At 44.5% G+C, this 17093-nt stretch overlaps 1 protein-coding gene across 1 annotated transcript in view; it reads left to right on the top strand.

Moving 5' to 3' along the window:
• Positions 1 to 433: 433 nt before the first annotated feature.
• Positions 434 to 17093, top strand: part of TMC2 (transmembrane channel like 2) — a gene marked incomplete at both ends in the record, with an annotated part of 38131 nt that continues 21471 nt past the window's right edge. The window contains 11 exons of the mRNA XM_081996476.1: positions 434 to 479; positions 788 to 835; positions 2860 to 3193; positions 3903 to 4052; positions 6207 to 6297; positions 7217 to 7298; positions 7577 to 7683; positions 9362 to 9460; positions 13453 to 13595; positions 15114 to 15261; positions 15709 to 15897. Coding sequence (XP_081852602.1) covers positions 434 to 479; positions 788 to 835; positions 2860 to 3193; positions 3903 to 4052; positions 6207 to 6297; positions 7217 to 7298; positions 7577 to 7683; positions 9362 to 9460; positions 13453 to 13595; positions 15114 to 15261; positions 15709 to 15897 — 1437 coding nt within the window. The remainder of the gene's footprint in view (positions 480 to 787; positions 836 to 2859; positions 3194 to 3902; positions 4053 to 6206; positions 6298 to 7216; positions 7299 to 7576; positions 7684 to 9361; positions 9461 to 13452; positions 13596 to 15113; positions 15262 to 15708; positions 15898 to 17093) is intronic.

Genomic DNA, 17093 nt, shown 5'->3' on the forward strand with positions numbered 1-17093 from the left:
ATATGGCATTAAGAAAATTGATCCTTTCAAAGCCTCCAGCCACAGGCTTATGTCAGAACCAGACGTGACTTGTGTCTGTGTTTCATACGATACCACCAAGTATCCACCAAAGGGCTTTCCTTCATGTTTAAATAATGAAATGCAATGTAATGCCGACAGGTGCCTTTTTCACAGGGAGAAGGCAGCAGAAGGGAAAGTGTTTGGGTGGGCTGAGGCAGAGACCGGGTCTTTCCTGCCTCTCCCACCCCTCCCTGCCCTCCCTGCCCACATGGATCACAAGCAAGAGGTCGCTGACGGCTGGATGTGCCCGTTTGTCTGCAATGCCAAGGAGACAAGCACATGGGTGCTGGGAGGGCGAGTGACCCGTATATGACTGGGGCGTGCGTGCGCGGCATAGCAGCTACGGCGTCTGTGCAAAAGACAGGAGGCTGTCATGGGGAAGAAAAAGAAATGTGCTTTACAGGTCATCATGGAAAATGGTTGGTATCACTATGAGATCATTTCAATTTGGACGTTGACAAATACTTGACAGAATGTCTCTGGACTTTCCAAGCACACTATTTTGTGTCTCCCAAAGATCATGCAATTTCAGTTTGCTCATGCAAGAAACTTCTGTCAATCTGCCAAACTAAAGTAAATATTAAGAGCATCACTGTAGGAAAAGAATATAATGTATAATCAATAAGGGACGTTCTGCCAAGCTGGCACTGAAGGGCTAGCTGTGTAAAGCATCGCATGTGTAAATCCCAGCAACAAATGCAATTACTTTTTGTTCTTTGTCTTGCAGCCGGAATAGAGATCGATGGACAAGTCGAAAGCGACGCAGAGAGTGAAGGTAATGTAGAGATTAAAAAATACGGTCTTGTTTGAAATGCAAGAGGTGATACCTTTTCTTTTTCTCTCTGGCTTGTGACTTGCTCTGCAAGAGAAACCATTTCATGAGCTACTTGTAAGCAAGCAGATTTTTCCCTTGAGGTTTGTTTTATAATGGTGATATGTAAACCACCGTTCTTAAGCAGTCTGCCCCTTCTCATCCATGCTGCTGGAGTAGGAGGCTGTCGGAGCCCGCGTCCCTTGGCAGTCATCCCTAGTAAACCAGGCACTGCAGCAAAGCACCATCCTGCGCAGGGCTGGGACTGCTTTGCACCGCACCGAGGTCCCGCTTGCCCTCCCTGTAATGCTTGCTTAGACCGTAACACACCGGTATCTCGATTAATCATGGCCCTGAGAAGAAAAAAAGAAAAATGTATTGGAGGCAGACTGATGGCTGTGAGGAAAATTAGGAAGAGTCAGTGACAGAATTGGAAACAAACAGCTTTAACCCTGAATTTATAGTAAATGGAGAGAAATAGCTAAAAGTGATAGGATTACGACACTAAACAAAGACAGATAGCTAAGAGGAAAGATAATAACAGCGCTGGATAGGTGACAAGAATGCAGATGTTACTGCAGAAATGGTTCACAACCATGTCTGTACAATCCATAAAATATGAGAAAGTAATTAGCAAATAACTGGGATTTTTTTTTTTTTAAATCATAGCCACCTTTTCTGTACAGGCAAACAAGGCAGTAAGATAAAAGTAACAAATGAATGCTCCACATTTAACCTAATATTTGATAGGCTGCAAATTAAAAGTGTAATAGTTGGCTGCCCAAAATGAACATTTTCCCAAAGAAGGTAGGTGGTCCTTTGACCTAGATCACTAACTGAAATTCAGCTGAGATGGACCATTACATATTAACTGAAACCTACCTCATGGCTCCTGAGAAATGAGTTAAAAGCTCCTTCACATTTCCAGTGACAAGTGTGATAGCCACCACCTACTAATTTTTTACCACTAGCAAGCAAAAACTATTTCCTTGTTACTAAATTCTAACTTTTCACCAAAGCAAAAATGCAAATACTCGAATTCTTTTTGCTTCTATTTTCCTCATCTTTTAGGCTGCTCATTTTTCACCCTGGATTCCATTCCAGCACCAATTCCTTCTTCCATTACAATTTCTCCAACCCTGGGGAAAAAAAATCTATTCCAAAATTACAAATTTTTGTTTGTTTATTTGAACATTTTTTTTTCATCAGCCAGAAATTTTGGAAAATTATAAGACAAAAGACTCTGAAAAACTTACTATTGATTTTAATGTACTGGGTGGTATAAGGGATGGAGAGGTTTGAGGTTTTTTGAATGTTTTTTTCCCTTTCTATAATATTCTGCAATTAAATCATGCTCCATTCAATCCTTCAATCTGGAAGCACTTCTAACTTCTGGACAAAAGAGATTTTTAGCTTGCAATGCCAATGAGAATGAAGCGTGCATCAGAGACTATCTGGGTTTTTTTCTTCTCTGGATAGAGATCTTCCTATATAAAAGAAAACTCAGAGAAACAAAACTGGGTGCTGCCTAAGCTGTACCTTTTCTCTCTATAATTAGAAGAGCTCAATCCCCAGCCTTGAAAAGTAAACATTTTTCAAGGACATTGCACCAACAAGCAAACTACATACTATACAACCAACTGCAGCTCAGTTGCTCTGCTGTGTTTACAGGTCGGGAAGATACCTGTCTGTTCTCTCTGATGGATGGGCTTTTGCATTTGTAACTAATTCCCAATTTCTTATGGTCACATATAAGTCACTGTTGTGCTAAAATGAGCTGTACTATCTTAAATGGGAGCTGCTTAACCAAAGAGTTGGATGTGGTTCTTGGACAGGGCGTTAGCACAAAGCCCATCATTGTGAATGAGCAGGTGCTCATTGACTTCACTAGGGTTTGCATCAGGCATCTTGGCTGCCTGCGCTTTTCTTATGAATCCTTATTTTGCCAGCGTGGATTTCCCGAAGTACGTGTTTTTTGTCCCTTGCAGAAGATGAAGTAAAGGACAAGAGACCTAAGAAACAGCCCCCCAGGGAAACCGGCAGAACAAGCAGACTTGAAAGAAAAAAGCAAGAGAAAGACGAAGAAGAAGATGAAAGCAAAGAGGAAGATAGTTGTAGCCAACAAAACAGAGCTTCTAGGAGAAAAAACTACCAGAGAAAAAACAGCTATGTAAAAAAGGCAGGAGAGGAAGGAAGCCAGAAGAGGCAGGCAGGCAAAAAGGCTCCTACCAAAGATCAAAAGGAGTCAGAAAACAAAGAAAAGAAAACAAACAAGAAGGGAAAGGAGGGGGAGAACAAACAGAAGAAAGACAGGAAAAACAGGTAATTAAACAATCCCTGAGTACGGTTCCTTGTGTCAGACTGGCAGCGGTATCAACATGCCAGTGGTGTATGGGTTGGAGCTGCAAAACCAATAGACTGCCAACAAGTTACTGCTCTCCCAAAAGAGATGCAACAGTGGAAAAGAGTAAAGTGCCACACAACCAAGCTGTTTCCAAGGTCTTCTGTCATTATTGTTTCCCAGCCAGGATCAGATCCCTGCATGCAGCCTACAGCTGGGGGTAGAAAGGCATTCTAAAATAAGACAGCTTGAGCAACTCAGATCTGGGCACGTTTTTTTCGTTGGTCTCTGGAAACATTCAGGTTAAAATGGATCTCCGATGTTTTCAAGTCCAAATCTTGCTTGTCCCAACCCTCTGCTTCTCCCAATATCTTCCATTTCCTCTGAAGATGTGAAAAACATTTCTCCAGAGCCAGCTGTAGCCCTAGGCTTCTGTAGCTGAAGCATGGTCCAAAGCACAACGTCGGGTGAGTTATGGTGGGGCACAATCACTTCTTCGTTATCCTGGCTGGAAGCAGCCTTGCCGTGAGGGCGAAGGGGTGCATTGCTGTTGCACCAAGCCAGGGGACAGTGAGGCATCAGAGCGGGGTCCCCGGGGACGAGCGGCACTGTGCCCACCCCAAGCAACACCTTCCCTCTAACTCCTGAGAGTTTTTCTATTTTGTGCCCTTTAATTTGTGTCTCTTCCAGTACTTCTGCTTCTTCCAACTCATCCGACGAGGAGTCGTTGTCAGAGGAAGAGCTTGCGATGCTGATGGAGCAGGTGGAGCAAAAGAAAAAACTGATTTCCACCATGAGGAACAAGCCCTGGAGGATGGTGAAGAAGCTCTCGGTGCTCAGGTACCTGTCACACCAGGAACCCCCTCCCCTGGGGTCTTTGCTGACTGTCAGATGCACTTTGCCTTTCCGAGAAATTGCATATTTGCTGCTGCCGCTGTAACACCCCAGCCTCAGAAAGAGCAACCAGCAGAGCCTGGCCAGCCTGTCTGGGTTTAAATGATCAGAGTTAAAATGTGGAATTTGATTTTCAGCCTCTGTAACCAAAGAACCGACAAGGTGCAAATCTGTTCAACTGATACCCACGGCCAGGTCATTCTACCCTTGTATTTAAAACCAAATGACTCACCACTGTCAGGCTACTTGTTAAAGCAGACTCTGTGCCCTGGTTTGCTATTCATGCCTATTGTCAGACAGAAATCAGAGTGGCCAAGTGCCATGTTACTTCACACTCCTGAGATGGGGCAGCTTGGAAAAAATGCTGTATTATTCGCAGAGGTTTATGGAGCAAAGATAATATTGCCATAGAGCCCATGCTGAATGTGGGAACGATTCAGGCAGCTGCAGAGACCCCTTACTGCAGGGCAATGGGGAGCGGTGGGGCAGGGCAGACCAGGGAAATCACAGGTCAACAGGGAACGGCTCATAACAAACCATTCCCATCTCGAGGCAATGATCCAAATCCCAGCTCTATTGGTTAAAAATTCTCTGAAACCCCTTTCTACCAGGAGAGCTTTCAAAACAGCACTGCGAGGCACGCACAGCCCCACAGGGAGCGGTGGGGCTCCCAGTCCGCGTTTGCCAAGAGGCTGCTCAGAGCTGCGGTGACCAGGCTGTGGAGGTTGGCAGCCACTGTGTGTCTCTGCTTCTCTCTTTTACACCCTGAAGGCCAAGACCTGCTGCATCTTCCATTAAAATCAGGACCCTTGAACACTGCCAATTATTTCTAAAAATCTGGGTAAAGATCTGTACAGGGAAACTGTATTAAAGCAGTTTTTCTATCTCATAAGCATGCTACAAGCCAGAGCTCATTACAAATAAAATCTTATGACCCTGTAAGTCCCAAGTTCTGCAGGAAAAGAAAAAAAAGAAAAGCAGTATTATTTCTGACATATTCTCCCTTTGGTGTAGGATCCTGGCTAAAATTCTGCCTAGGATCATGTTTGATAGCATATCTCCATCCTTTCATCTTATACCTGAACCATGGCAATCATTACCACCCGCTAATGGACCTAAACAGATCTGTTGCATTGCTTGTGCAGAAGTCTCCAGAAAGGCTCTCTGAGCGCTATACATTCATTAGTTATTTTGGCTGCACAAACTCAACCCTGAGACAAGAAAGGATCAGCCCCATTGCACAGGTGAGGAATGTGAAATACAGACAGAGTGAAACAGTATGTTCAAGACTTCAGGTTTGCAAATAAAGTCAGAGGTCATTTTCCCAAGGTTACAGGCTGAGCTAGCCAACTATTTCTACCAAGTAGAAGTCTGTCTTTCCCACAGGTTTAGAATTGTAAAGGACCTCCCAACTCCTGAAATGTAATCTCTTCTCATGCTATATTAGCAACACCAATATATGATACGATTTTATTCCAACTCAGCATACTCTAACAGCATCTACCTAGGTTCTTTTCTCTATATCTCCCTTAGAAATCCTATTCTAAAGCTAATTTCAATTTGCAGCTCAATTTTACTCCTGACTAGCGTACACTCCCTTTTCTGGCGCTGAGATTATGCTGTTGGGCCAACTGTACATCTCTGATATTTATCCAGGGAGGTGTTCATGGAGGGAAATTCTGCATCCTCTTGGAGGTAGTTTCCCTAGACAATGTTATTTTCTTCATGACCAGTGCACCAGGAGAGAGATGTTATAGCAGGCATGCTGGAATGGGAGAGCTCTGGAGCGAGAGGAACAGGCAGGCTTTTTGGTCTACACACAGAGAGAAGTGGGGAGCAAGATTTGGGACACACCTCTGCACACACATGAGCGCTTTGGGAACCCGTTAGCTAGCCCCGGTTGGACACGTCAGCTCCACACGGCACCGCAACAGCAGCGGCAGCCAGCAGCCAGAACCCCGGATGCAGCGTGGGGTGTGGAGAGAGGCCAAACCCCCACCTTCTCACAGACGCGGCTGCGCTCCCACCGGCGCAGGCAGAGGTGAAAAGCTAAAGACCCCCACGCTGATTTAATAACCTGCTTGTTCGTTTTCCAATTAGGGAGGCGCAAGCTTTTGTAGAGAAGTTCGAAGGAGCCCTGGGAAAAGGGAAGGGAAAAAAGTTGTACGCGTATAAGATGATGATGGCAAAGGTAAGTGCTGCGATGCTGTCAGGGAAAAACATGGATGCCTGGTTATGTATTCAGCACATTCTTGGTAGAGTTTATTAACCTGTATTTAGCAAAAGAGACACCAGGAAATCAGAATAAATCTTCCTGCCCACATTCAAAAAAATACTAGTCAGCTTCAAATCTATGACTATTACAGAAAGAACAGGAGGAAATTTCCCCCGCCTGAATTCTCATTGCGACCTTCCCTGAAGCAAGGGGGGGTTTGCAGGAGCAGAGAACACCACAGCTTTCTGTTTGCAGTCTCCCAAACCTTGATCTGTGGGACAAGGTACGCCTAAAGGGGAGAGGCCATGCCAAACTCTTGCACCGCCCCACAGACTCCTGTAAAATTTCATCTTCCCCGGTAATGAGGAGGTAACAGGGAGAATGATGACTGTGTCTTAAGACTGAAGTTGGTAGCCAATTGCATGTTGTCATGGAGATTATACCGAGAAGTGAAAAATGAAGCCAGGCCTGAGATGATGAAATCAATGGGGGTTTAGCTGCTGATGTGATGAGGAAGGATTCGAGCTCAGTATTTTTTCAAATTAAATCTTGTTTTAAATAGAGTTGGTTCAGCATCAAATCTTCCAATCCAGAGCTAGGTCTGAATTTTCCACCCCTATATAATATGGTAAACTCACAGCACAACTGCAGCTTTCCAAAAGTCAGGGGAGGTTAAAACTCAGGTAATGAATGTGAACACTTGGAGGTGGGGGGCTTTTGGATTGAAGGTAGTTTCTGAAATAGTCCAAAAGATCAGACCCAGACCGGAGTTTTTGCTTTGGACGCTACACCCTCTCCTAGCAATGCCACCAACCCCTGACTTTAGAAAGCCCTGCGGACGAAGCAGCGTCCCTCTCCGCACCTTCCTGCTCACTGCAACGTTGTCTTGTTTCAGAAATGGGTGAAATTTAAGAGAGACTTTGACAATTTTAAAACCCAGTGCATACCCTGGGAGATGAAGATAAAGGAAGTGGAGAGTAAGTAGAAGTTGCTGTGTGGTGGCAGTGAGACTTTTTGTAGAGCAGTGTTGCTCCATCTCCCTGGTCCCCAGTGTCCTCTAGCCCTGGACACCGGTGCCAAACGAGGAGCATGCACCCTAGGCAGCTCTGGGCTTTGCCAACTCCGTCGGCGGTTGAGACTGCTGGGAGGGTCTTGGGCAACACACTGGGGAGACCTGAGGGTGAAGGGGTCCAAGCCTTGCTGAGGATGGTTTAACCCTCTAAACTCCTAACCATGAAGTATCTCCTGCTTAAAGGTCACTTTGGCTCCTCAGTCGCCTCCTACTTCATATTTCTGCGGTGGATGTATGGAGTAAATCTCGTCCTTTTTGGGTTAATATTTGGACTGGTTATAATTCCAGAGGTAAGCGCTTAATTCTCCTTTTAGTAATATCCTGCCCGTTGCTTAACATGAGACTGATAGCACAAACAAGCATCTTATAACAGGCAGTGCTTTAGAAAAATGAAAGTATAAGGACAATTATTTACAAAGAGCAACTTACAAGGCTGTTACTGACACAGGAGCAAAAGTTGGATTGAAATCAGGAGACCTAAAATGCTATCAAAGATTCTGCACCTCCAGCAGCTAAAACAGGAGCTCAAAAACCTAATTTAAGGCTAGTTTTACATTTTGACTAAAGTGAAAAACGTGACCTATGAATCCTAGGTACAAGCTGAGGTCCATAAAAACCGTAAGAAATGGGCTGTGCTCTGAAAGTGATTTAGAAAATCCCCCTTTTGGGCTCACCAAGGGGCACAGCCCCACAGGAGGAGCCGTTGAGGGAAGGAACAAACAATTTCCCAGCGCTTTGACAACTAACTTTTTTGGGGGAAATATCTCTTTTCTGTACTTCTAATTCAGATGATTCACAAGGAAGAGTTTTATTTTTAGTTTTTCTATTTCTCGCTGTTCTTGGAAAAGGAAAAGTATCTCATAGCCAAATTTATATGATCGTTTATTGAAGAATTTTTTAATGCAGCTATTACAGCACCAGTTAAATGATTCATTGTAGTCTTTAAAGGCTGCGAAATCTACAGACAGTGGCATCTGTTCTGTTCAATGCAGATTTTTACGGAGCAAAAATGCAGCACAAAGTTTCTCCTGAGGACCGTGTTTTTGTTCTCCTCAACGTGGCTGCTCACACTATGGAAAGTAAAAGCTCTGTTTCCTCCCAGGATGAAGAGACATAACCATTAGCACTGAACAATACAAATGTATTTTGCTAGGAGCTATGCATATGGTAGAAGACTAAACAGCTTTCGTCTTTAAAGTATGCATACTGTTACTCATTGCCTACTGAGCTGTTACGCTATGGACAGTAGCTGGGCAATAAACATTTAATCATAAATGATTTTGAAATTAATTAGCCCCCCAAAATAAAGTGATAGATTATATGCTAGGACCTTTCCAGGCTATGAATGCTAATGAGATATTTTGGTATAGGCACCAGTCAGAGTCTGCTTGTAAATATATATTAGCTCTCCATAGCCCTTGATGTTCTCTGGACTTCAATAGCTGCTAGACTTGCTGCAAGTGAAAACTCTTCTTTGCATTGTTTCTTCATACACTTTTTGCCCAAACCTAATTGCCTTTCACCTCACCTTGAGATCATTTTTCAGTTCAAGACTATATAATACAAAATATACTGCAAGCTCAACCCAGTGCTCTTGACTTCTCTCAAAGGAGGAGTCGTGCATAAATAGATAAAGTTAATCCCTTTATTGCATTAGAGCTATGAAGTTCAAGCAAAGAACTTCTTGCTAAACTAAGGATATTTAAACTGGAGCTGTTCATTGAGGGATACAGTTCCTTGGCAAAATACTTCCTGAGCAATGCAGGTTACCAGGGAAAGGGAATTCCTCTGGTTATTTGGGTGAAATTAATGCTAAATATTTTAAACTGCTGCTCTGGTATTAAGAAACAAAACATGTATTAAAATCAGCCAAAAGGAAAACCAACCAAAAGCAAACCAAAAGGGACACGTTAAGAAAAGAACTGCAAAAAACACTATACATGCATCACTATTATTAATGTTCACCAGGTCCTGATGGGAATGCCATACGGAAGCATGCCAAGGAAGACTGTACCCCGGGCTGAACAAGCAACAGCTATGGATTTTTCAGTTCTTTGGGATTTTGAGGTAAGCACAAGAGCGTAAATCATAAGAGGCCAGTTGAATACCTCCTCAAACCCTTCAGAAGTTAGCAATGCTAACTTCAACAGGGACGAATTTGTGCCAACATAAACCAGCAATGCACCTATTTCTTACAGAAGATGAAGACACACGCTGCCACAAAATCTTTGTGGATCTCCAGAGATTTCTGGCCAGTAACAGCATGTGCACATGCAGGCACCTGCATATGCATTTGAACCACTTCCATATACAAACGTGCCGGCTGGCGTATGTCACACGTGTACCTGTATACACACACACAGAGACATATATTTCTTGGGTTTGCAGGAGTGAAGCAGGTGCTTTTATTCCAAAGGGGACATATCATGTCCCAACACAGCTGGCTAACACCGAAACATGTCTGTCCGGGGTCAATGAGGTGCAACAGGACAAAGTAAAACCCACTAAGGCCAGTGGAGTTATACAGTTCCACAACAAAGAAAGTCAAAGCAGATTCAGGGACCCCATGTCCTTTTATCTATCTACACAGTATTTTTATTCATGAAGTGCAAAAGCCGAGGTTATGTTTTTCTATGAGCATTAGTAGAAGCAGATCACTACGTAACCTGCCCAGTGATGAGCTTGGTGCAACTCACATCATGTTCACAGAGTTGCCTCTTGAACTCAGGCAAAAAAATATCCTTTTTCAGAGGAAGAAACACCCAATAAATACATTTCTGCTGTATTTTAAATCTACATAGAACAATCTGTAGAAATCTATATCATCATCTCACATTCATAACCTAGAATTTTATCCTGAAAACAGAAAAAATTTTGTATGCACAAGAGCCATTTTACTTCTAAGTAGAAAGGCAGCCAGCATGAAGGTGAAACACGAGAGCTGCTCCGAACCAGGCAGCCAGAAGGCAAGTTCAAGCCGCAGACCCCGCTCGCGGGCAGGGAGCACCTTCCCATACCACTGAACTTGCCCATAGCCTTGGGAAGGGGATCGCTCCCCGCGTCCCTGCCACCCCTGTTCCCCTGAAATATTTATATGAGCCTGAAGCTGGAACCAAAGTTTAGGACTTGCACCCAAAGCTTGCGTTTCCAGCTGCCCCTGCCGACAGCCCCAACTCGCACCCCACCGCCCCAGTTACTCTTTGCCTTTGAAGATTTGCGTCAAAGGGATTAAGTGTTTTTAGGGGACGGCCCGAAAAAGAAAAATATGCATGCAGGGAGTGAAAAGATTCTGCTGTGGCCAATACCTTGGGATCTGAATTTCAAAGATACTACTTCTAGAAATATTTTTTAAATATTTGATGGTGCTGGCCCCCATATTACAAGTGTGGGACCCAGTCCTTCTGTAATAAACCCCATCACAATATCCTTAGCTAAAAAACACCCCAACAACTACTTTAATGTAAGCCAGATTATTTAAATGGATTTATTAATAAGGCTTCAAATACTGGTGTGTCCAGGAACCTGACAGGGCCAGACCTTTGTTCACCACCCATTTTCTGCTGAGGATGCTTTTAACTCTTGCTTTCGCAGCACTTTCACCCACTTTCCAGAATCCAAAATTCAGAGGTGAATTAGTGGCATTTCAAGTAACAATGTGCTGAATGAAAAGCACATTTGAGCAGCACACTGTAAAAATATAAGCAGCAGCATTTAAACTCATTTGTCCAAAAAAAACCCCAAAAACAACCAAACCCCCAAACAAACAAAAAAGAAACCCTGCAGGAGCTGCTGGTTTTGTCTGGGAGACCAAAAACTATATGCATATCAGTAAGGAAATTTGCTCTTGGATGAGGCCGTACCGTTGCTTGAAAAGCCCTGCCTGTGGCTTGGTACATACGTCTACACGCCCCTGCTGTCACGGAGGGCTTGGTGCTCTGACCCCCTCTGACACACAGGTCCCCATCCCGTACCCACTCCCGTGCGACTTGGCAACAGGGAGCAGTCGCGCAGTTTGGGGAGCAACCTCCAGCCACGGGGCAATGACGTACACCTACACCCTCCGCGGCAGACGTCACAGAGGCTCGCCCTTCAAAAATGAATAGATGCTTATTCCAGCGTGCTCCACAGGGGACATGCAATGGGGAAACGTATTTCAGAGCAGGCGTAAAATGGAGTCAATACGGTGATCCTGAAAAATGCATTTTAAGAGAGAGGAGCCAGGGAAATCTATGCTTTGGCAGCAAGAAGGTCACATCATGGATTTCTAGAGGAGTAGAAAGGAATAAATCTCACTTGGACACCAGATACCTTGTCTCACAAACAGAGTTTAAAGAACCTACTGGACGATGTGAGCAGAGAAACTCATTTTTCTGTCCTCCCCACCATTTAATGAATCAAAAAGCCAAAGGTTTTGGATTACAACCTGAGAAAACAAAATCACTAAGCGCCTTCCAGGAACGTTACCTTTTATGTGGCTTTTTTCATTGCAACTCCCCCGCACGCATTACACACACATAACACGCTATGAGCCCCACGCAGCCGTGCTGGTGGTGTGCCAGCCACAGGCTTGCTGCATTTCCCCACGTGGCTCAGCAGCACTGGCAGAACCACAGAACAAGAGGAAATGCCCTCAAGTTGCACCAGGGGAGGTTTAGACTAGATATTAGGAAAAATTTGGTTACTGAAGGAATGGTCAAGCATTGGAACAGGCTGCCCAGGGAGGTGGTGGAGTCACCATCCCTGCAGGTGTTCAAAAAACATTTAGACATGACACTTCGGGACATGGTTTAGTGGGCATGGTGGTGTTGGGTTGATGGTTGGACTTGATGGTCTTAGAGGTCTTTTCCAACCTTAATGATTCTGTGATTCTATGTACAGAGTTGTCTTGGACCTGTGGCACTGCACGTGGTGCAGGACAAACATGAAGCTAATGTGGCACCCAGGGATACCAAAGTTTCGTATTATGTTAGGAATAAAAAACCTACTGCTTTGGGGGATCTTAGTCTGATTGATTAAATGAAGGTGGTTAAACACTGGAAGAGACACACCAGAAAGGTTGCAAGATCTCCAACCTTGCATATTTTCAAAACTCAGCTGGACATGGCCCTGAGCCACAGCACTTAATTTTGAAACGGGTTCTGCTTTGAGCAGGGGGCTTGACTAGATGATCTCCAGAGGCCCCTTCCCGTGTAAATTATTCAATGTCTCTAAACAAGATCTATTACACTGCCTCTGATATAAGCTTCAAGTTATGTCTCAATTTTGGTTTTTCCAAAGGCTTGATCAGAGGGGAACTTGCTTGACTATCATGGCCAAACTAATCAACTACACTTAACTTATGAGCTGAAAGAAAATAGGCAAAAAATAGAGAAGTACGATATGCAATGATACACATCAACTTGGATGAGATATGACAGAAAAATAGGGAGATTGCTAATGCACATTAGGAGATCTGCACACTTGTTGAATGTCCAAGAGTTTGCACAGCAAAAAATAGATCTACTTGAGACAACTTGGTTGATATTGTGTCTGAGCTCTGCTTTCCACAGAAAAGTAATGCTTTGATTTTAGTCTTTAGTTGTATCTGCTCTGCAGGTGGTAGCCAGCAAAAGGAACTAAATCTGCAGGGTACCGAGCATCAGCTGCCTCCTAGCTGAAAGGAAAAGTTTCATATCGTGGTGGGAAATCCCTTTGCTACAGCATTTCTGCAAGATCTGAGTGTTTGATACTGGCTTAGAGAAGCAGGTGGGCTAGAGCCACAAAGAGCAATAAGGAGGTTTTTCTAGGAGGGATGAAACAGCAATGGATAAAAACTACATTGTTTTGAGCCAGCATCCTCTGACGTGCTCTCCTTCTTCTTCCCCTCTCTCAGGAGGATAAGCTCTTAGGAGGATGGATCTCAAAGGTGTCAGGACAGCAAACAGCCAAGAATGAGACACTAAAATTTTTTCCAAGTTGACTTTTCTTGTTTTAAATCTTCAGTTTTCACCAGAAACCTCTTTCCTGCAGAAGAAAAGCTGCACAGCTTACACAAAGGTTTGCTTTTGCTTTTCCTCCAGGGCTACATCAAATACTCAGCGCTCTTTTATGGCTACTACAACAACCAGCGGACAATTGGATGGTTAAAATACAGGCTACCGATGGCCTATTTCATGGTTGGGATCAGCGTGTTCGGCTATAGCCTGATGGTTGTTATAAGATCGTAAGTACGGTTGGCATTGCCCTCTCCGCAAAACCCGCCCAGATGTGTCTCACAGCTGGGTTCCCCTCCACGGGCAGGGCTCACGGCTCGGCCCAGCCTTGGCCGGGCGGACAGGGGAGCGTGGGGCGAAGGCGGCTGCGTGCCTGCTGTGTTCATGCACTGGGCCTCAGCATCCACCACCCCGGCTCCGGTGGGCTGGGTGGACCTGGGCAGTCCCCTGCCGTAGCCACATGCTCAGGTGCATTATTCTGAATTGAACCCTCTCACCTCCTTCTCCAGCCCTTTTCTTCTTCCTCCTCTTCCTCCCCTCTCAATCACATTAACCCTTCCACCAAGATGACTACAGGGCCATCAAACAGGTGGATTTTGTACATGAAGGAGGATTTTACTGACAGTAAATTTCAAAGGCTCCTTTTCCCATCCTTTCATTGCAAAAAAACATTCCTGAAAGCCAATGTGAGTCACACAGATGGTGCAAGGGGTACAGAAACGAGCCAAAGGCTACCAGACTGCTTTTGATGTGTCCCCAAAACAATCAGCGGAGTTTTAAAGCAGGGCCCCAAGCTCCGTGCCCCTGGTGCACCATCCCTGAGCATCGGTGAGGGCCCCGCAGCATCCCCAGGGCAATGAGGATGCAGCCGCTGCTGAGACGGTCTCTGCAAAGCCAAAAATAAAATAAAAAAAAAAACCCTCTGTCCCTGCCTGGAGGACACACCATGCAAAGGTTTTCCTTCCTTTGCAAGAAAGAATAAGCCCATGGATTTGTATCGCTGCTGAAACAAGCCCTGTTGCTGTGCAGCAGAAAGAGCTTCTTGAGCCTTTGGCTGGAGTGGGACATGGGGATTTGCTGTACATTCGCCATGAAATTGCGGCATCTGTTGTCTCGCCTTCCTTGAGGGACTGGTGCTAGGAGCTCCAGTGGGAGTTACAGAAGGATTTCAGGGATCAAATAATAGAGAGGAAACAGCTGAAGCCATATCTGCTGCTATGCCGATTAACAAGAATAATCCTTTTTCTCTCCCTGCGTGACCTGCTGCAAGTTCTTTGGCTCCAGCATTGTGCAGCTACTGAAGTCTCACTAAAACTCTGTGTCACGGTGGGTGTACTGGACAACACCAGTGGGCTTTGACTAAATTTAACTACCTAAAAGGTAGCCATAACCACATACTGTACCCTAGAACCCAGAAGCACTGTAAATAGACTTTCTTCATGCACTAGCTGGTGGACACAATTCTTAACCTGCTTTAATCACATATGCTAGGATTTTTTCTACATTACTGTTTTTAATACAAGACCTGCATAGCCCTGAAGACTCTGTTTGACAGTTCAGTCCTCCTTAAACATGAAGTCCAACAGCACATGTTAGACAGTTGCACCCAAACCCCCAGAACGGTCACCCCGCTCCTTCCTTACCCACCAGCAATCCCAAGCCACTGGCACTGCTTTGCAAAGCTGAAGGACACGTGGTAGCTCTGTGAAACACTGTCTGACCTTGTCACCGCATACGTCCTTACACAGGATGGCACGCAACGCCAATGAAAGTACAGCAGACGGGGACGATGACAACTTCGTTTTCAGCTGGAAAATGTTCACCAGCTGGGACTACCTCATTGGCAACCCAGAAACAGCAGACAACAAGTTTGCGTCCATCACCACCAGCTTCAAGGTAACCCTACCCATCATTTCTCTATCTGCTTCTGGGGATGCTCCCAGCACCTGCCATGGCAGAGGTTTAAGGGGAAACCTGGGTACCTGTGCAGCATCTCTCTGTATGAACAGGGTATGGTGCTGAACCATGGCAGCTCCAGCTCCCGTGCCCTGCGCCACCCTAACCCCCTTTTTTGGGTTTGAAAAAAAATTTGTTTTACTTCAGAGCGCAATTCCTCCACCACATTCCCCTGAGACACAGCAGGCTGTTTGCCACTTGATGTCTTTCAGTCAAACCGGGATGCCTGTATAAAGCTCAATTTGAACTTAACACAAGCTACCAAGTTCAATACAGCCAGAAGAGCATGGGATTGCATTTCATAGGGTGGAAAACTATCTGATGTTGCCTTAGGCTCAGTGCTGCGAGATACTCGCTCCAATTCTGTGACCACTCCTGTTTTTTCAGGAGTCTATCGTGGATGAGCAAGAAAGCAACAAGGACGAGAACATCCACCTGAGGAGGTTCCTGCGGGTTTTGGCCAATGTCCTCATCACGTGCTGCTTGTGCGGGAGCGGCTACCTCATTTATTTCGTGGTGAAACGCTCCCAGACATTTTCTAAAATGCAAAACGTTGGGTGGTATGAAAGAAACGAGGTAAGGGAACTTTGCTTCCAGTTTTCTGCTATGATGGTTTGCCTTGGACATCAGCATAATCATTGCCACAGCTTGAGGACGGCATCCAAGGCAGAGGGATTCCCTACCAGGGCCCAGAAGTCTCCTTCAGTACTTTTGTACTTGTTTTAGCCGGGAAGCACATCAGTCTCACTGAGAGTTTCCAGGACAAATTAACAATTCCTGCAGAGAGGGGAAAATACCCTTACAATTAATCACAATAAAAGTCAATGGGTCTTCAGCACTTACAACACTGACCATTTTCTAAAGAATCTACTTCAAGTTGCATATTAATGCTTACAGACTCAGTTGTACCAGAAAGCTCTCTGGGTGTTAGAAACATCCACGACGATGCATAAAGCTAAACTCAGATCTTTATCATCCATCTTGATTTATGGGAATAAGATTTTAGAACCTACAGAAAAAATTCAATTGTCAAAATTTTCCTGTTTCTGATATTGCAATGAGAAGTTCAAATCTTGAAGCTCTTCACACATACACACACACATGCAAACTGTTTCAACCTATGGAAAGGTTTAATTTCAATGTATACTACCTTATCACATATTTATATATCAAAGCCAAATTAAATTCAAAGCCATGCATTTTTATAATTCCCTTAGAAAATATTAGCAAGACAGCACTTCCCTCTCAGAATGTTTTGATTAGTTTCAGTGAATCTTTCCCAAAGAAAAAAAAAATCCTATTTAACGGAAAAAAATAAAGTTTAGTGTCTGAGACTTTCCTGGCGATAACTGGAGCTCTGAATATATACAGCTCTGCATACTGTTCCTTCTCGTGGAAAGAAAAGCATAAAAAACGAGACCTGTGAGTCAGAGCCTGACAGCAGCCGTACAGACACAGTCATCTGCAGGCCAACAGGCATGGTAGGGCTGTAAAAAAAGAGGCTGTAAGTCATGGCTGAGCTAACACTGACTTGCCAATGACCTCACTGACCACAGCACAACTTAGCATCTCGCACCATATAGAGGAACAAAAATACCACTAGGCTATATTTTCTCGAGCTGCAAAACTGAGCCCTTGACGTGCGTCCGTTGAAATCTGTAATTGCCTATTGCAAAAGCAAAGGTGCTGAACGTGGAAAACAAACATTAGCATCAACTAATTATCTTTATGCACACAAGCCAAGTCTTGCGCTTCCTCCAAAACTAAAAAAA

The sequence above is a fragment of the Phaethon aethereus genome (genome assembly GCF_964289735.1).
Source record: "Phaethon aethereus genome assembly, chromosome: 2".
In the NCBI taxonomy this organism is placed as follows: domain Eukaryota; kingdom Metazoa; phylum Chordata; class Aves; order Phaethontiformes; family Phaethontidae; genus Phaethon; species Phaethon aethereus.